Genomic DNA, 1,512 nt, shown 5'->3' with positions numbered 1-1,512 from the left:
TATCTGCAACACTACCTACGTGACCGGGACTACCCGCACGACGATACCTATGTCACCGTCGATGAGGATGCGCCCGAAACTTCGGACCCGCCGCCGCCCTCCAGCGACTCGGAGCGCTACGACGCGCCCAGTCCCGACGATGCCAAGCCGCGCTCTTCCTCGCCCAAGAAGCACAAGCAGAAGTCCTCCTCGCAGCTTATCAAGCCGCCCTACTCGTACATCGCGCTCATTACTATGGCCATCCTACAATCGCCGCATAAGAAGCTCACGCTGAGTGGCATCTGTGAATTCATTATGACACGCTTTCCCTACTACCGAGAGAAGTTCCCCGCCTGGCAGAACTCGATCCGGCATAACCTCAGCCTGAACGATTGCTTCATCAAGATTCCTCGCGAGCCGGGCAATCCTGGCAAGGGCAATTACTGGACGCTGGACCCGCTCGCTGAGGACATGTTTGACAACGGCAGCTTCCTGCGCCGTCGCAAGCGCTACAAGCGGCCTGCGCCCTCGTTGCAGCACGCGCATGCCATGGTGGCGATGCTGGCGCGTGAGGCGTACGCACCGCTCCTGCCGCTTCCATGCTACCTGCCGCCGGCGCCACTGCTAACGCTGCCCCGCCCTCCGCCTGCCGCGCTTCGCCCAGTGCCGTTGCCGCCGCGTATCGCCGAGATCACCGAGCCCAGGGAAAAGAGATCCAGGAATGGCTTCTCCATCGAATCTATAATTGGCAACCAGGAGGACGGAGTTGGTGAGCCGCGGCGGAGCGCTTTCTCACCGCTGCACCTGTCCGCCGTGCCGCCAGACGACTGGGCCAGGTGAATGTGTCTTAATGGGTGCGTTTTGAGTCCTCCTCCGTATTGAAACGAACCCGTGGACAATGAGAGATACGAAATTGTGAGAACGCTTTAATTCACGACCGTGTCTTCAGTGCCGTGACTTTTGCCGGGTAAACTATCGGTAAATTCCGTTCGTAATGACGACCAAAACAAAACTTAGTAAACCAGTAATCTACGTATTTTTGTATGCGAATGCATGATTTTCAATCTGTGTAAGCAAAACTCTTGTTTGGACACAGTATCGCATTAAACAAATTGTTTTTTTTAATTTGCAAATTTAATCTAACAATATGAATTTCGTCCGTTACGTAGTAGTAAGTATCAATAAACGAGCCAAAACTTACATCGTGACTTTTTGATAAAATTCTATACATTTTAAAGCTATTATTAATTTATATAATTTTATTATCTGTCCGTTTTTATAACGTATTATAAATATAACTCGTTTTATTATTAAAACTGCTATTAATCGGTTAAAATATAAAATATTCGAGGTGTGAATTTTGTTAAAAAGTTACGATTAATTATGAATAATTCTAGTCACTCTGTACAAAGTAGTTATTATATATGAATTGTAAATATTTGTAAAATCATCTGTTAATGTAAGATAGTATATAGATGTATAGTTTAGTGAGGCGAACACCGCACTTGTAATAACAAGATGTTGTACTTGTAG

The 1,512-nt window shown here is 47.5% G+C and overlaps 1 protein-coding gene across 1 annotated transcript; it reads left to right on the top strand.

Moving 5' to 3' along the window:
• Positions 1–6: 6 nt before the first annotated feature.
• Positions 7–1,169, top strand: LOC106114156 (forkhead box protein D3; the record flags this gene model as incomplete). Its single annotated transcript, XM_013307254.1, has 1 exon — positions 7–1,169. A coding segment is annotated over one exon (813 nt), but the record flags the coding sequence as incomplete, so codon positions are not given.
• Positions 1,170–1,512: the final 343 nt, after the last annotated feature.

This window comes from Papilio xuthus, unplaced genomic scaffold, assembly GCF_000836235.2.
Source record: "Papilio xuthus unplaced genomic scaffold, Pxut_1.1 DF828142.1, whole genome shotgun sequence".
In the NCBI taxonomy this organism is placed as follows: Eukaryota; Metazoa; Arthropoda; class Insecta; order Lepidoptera; family Papilionidae; genus Papilio; species Papilio xuthus.
Note: the sequence above shows the minus strand (reverse complement) of the source record. Positions and strands in the feature narration are given on the sequence as shown.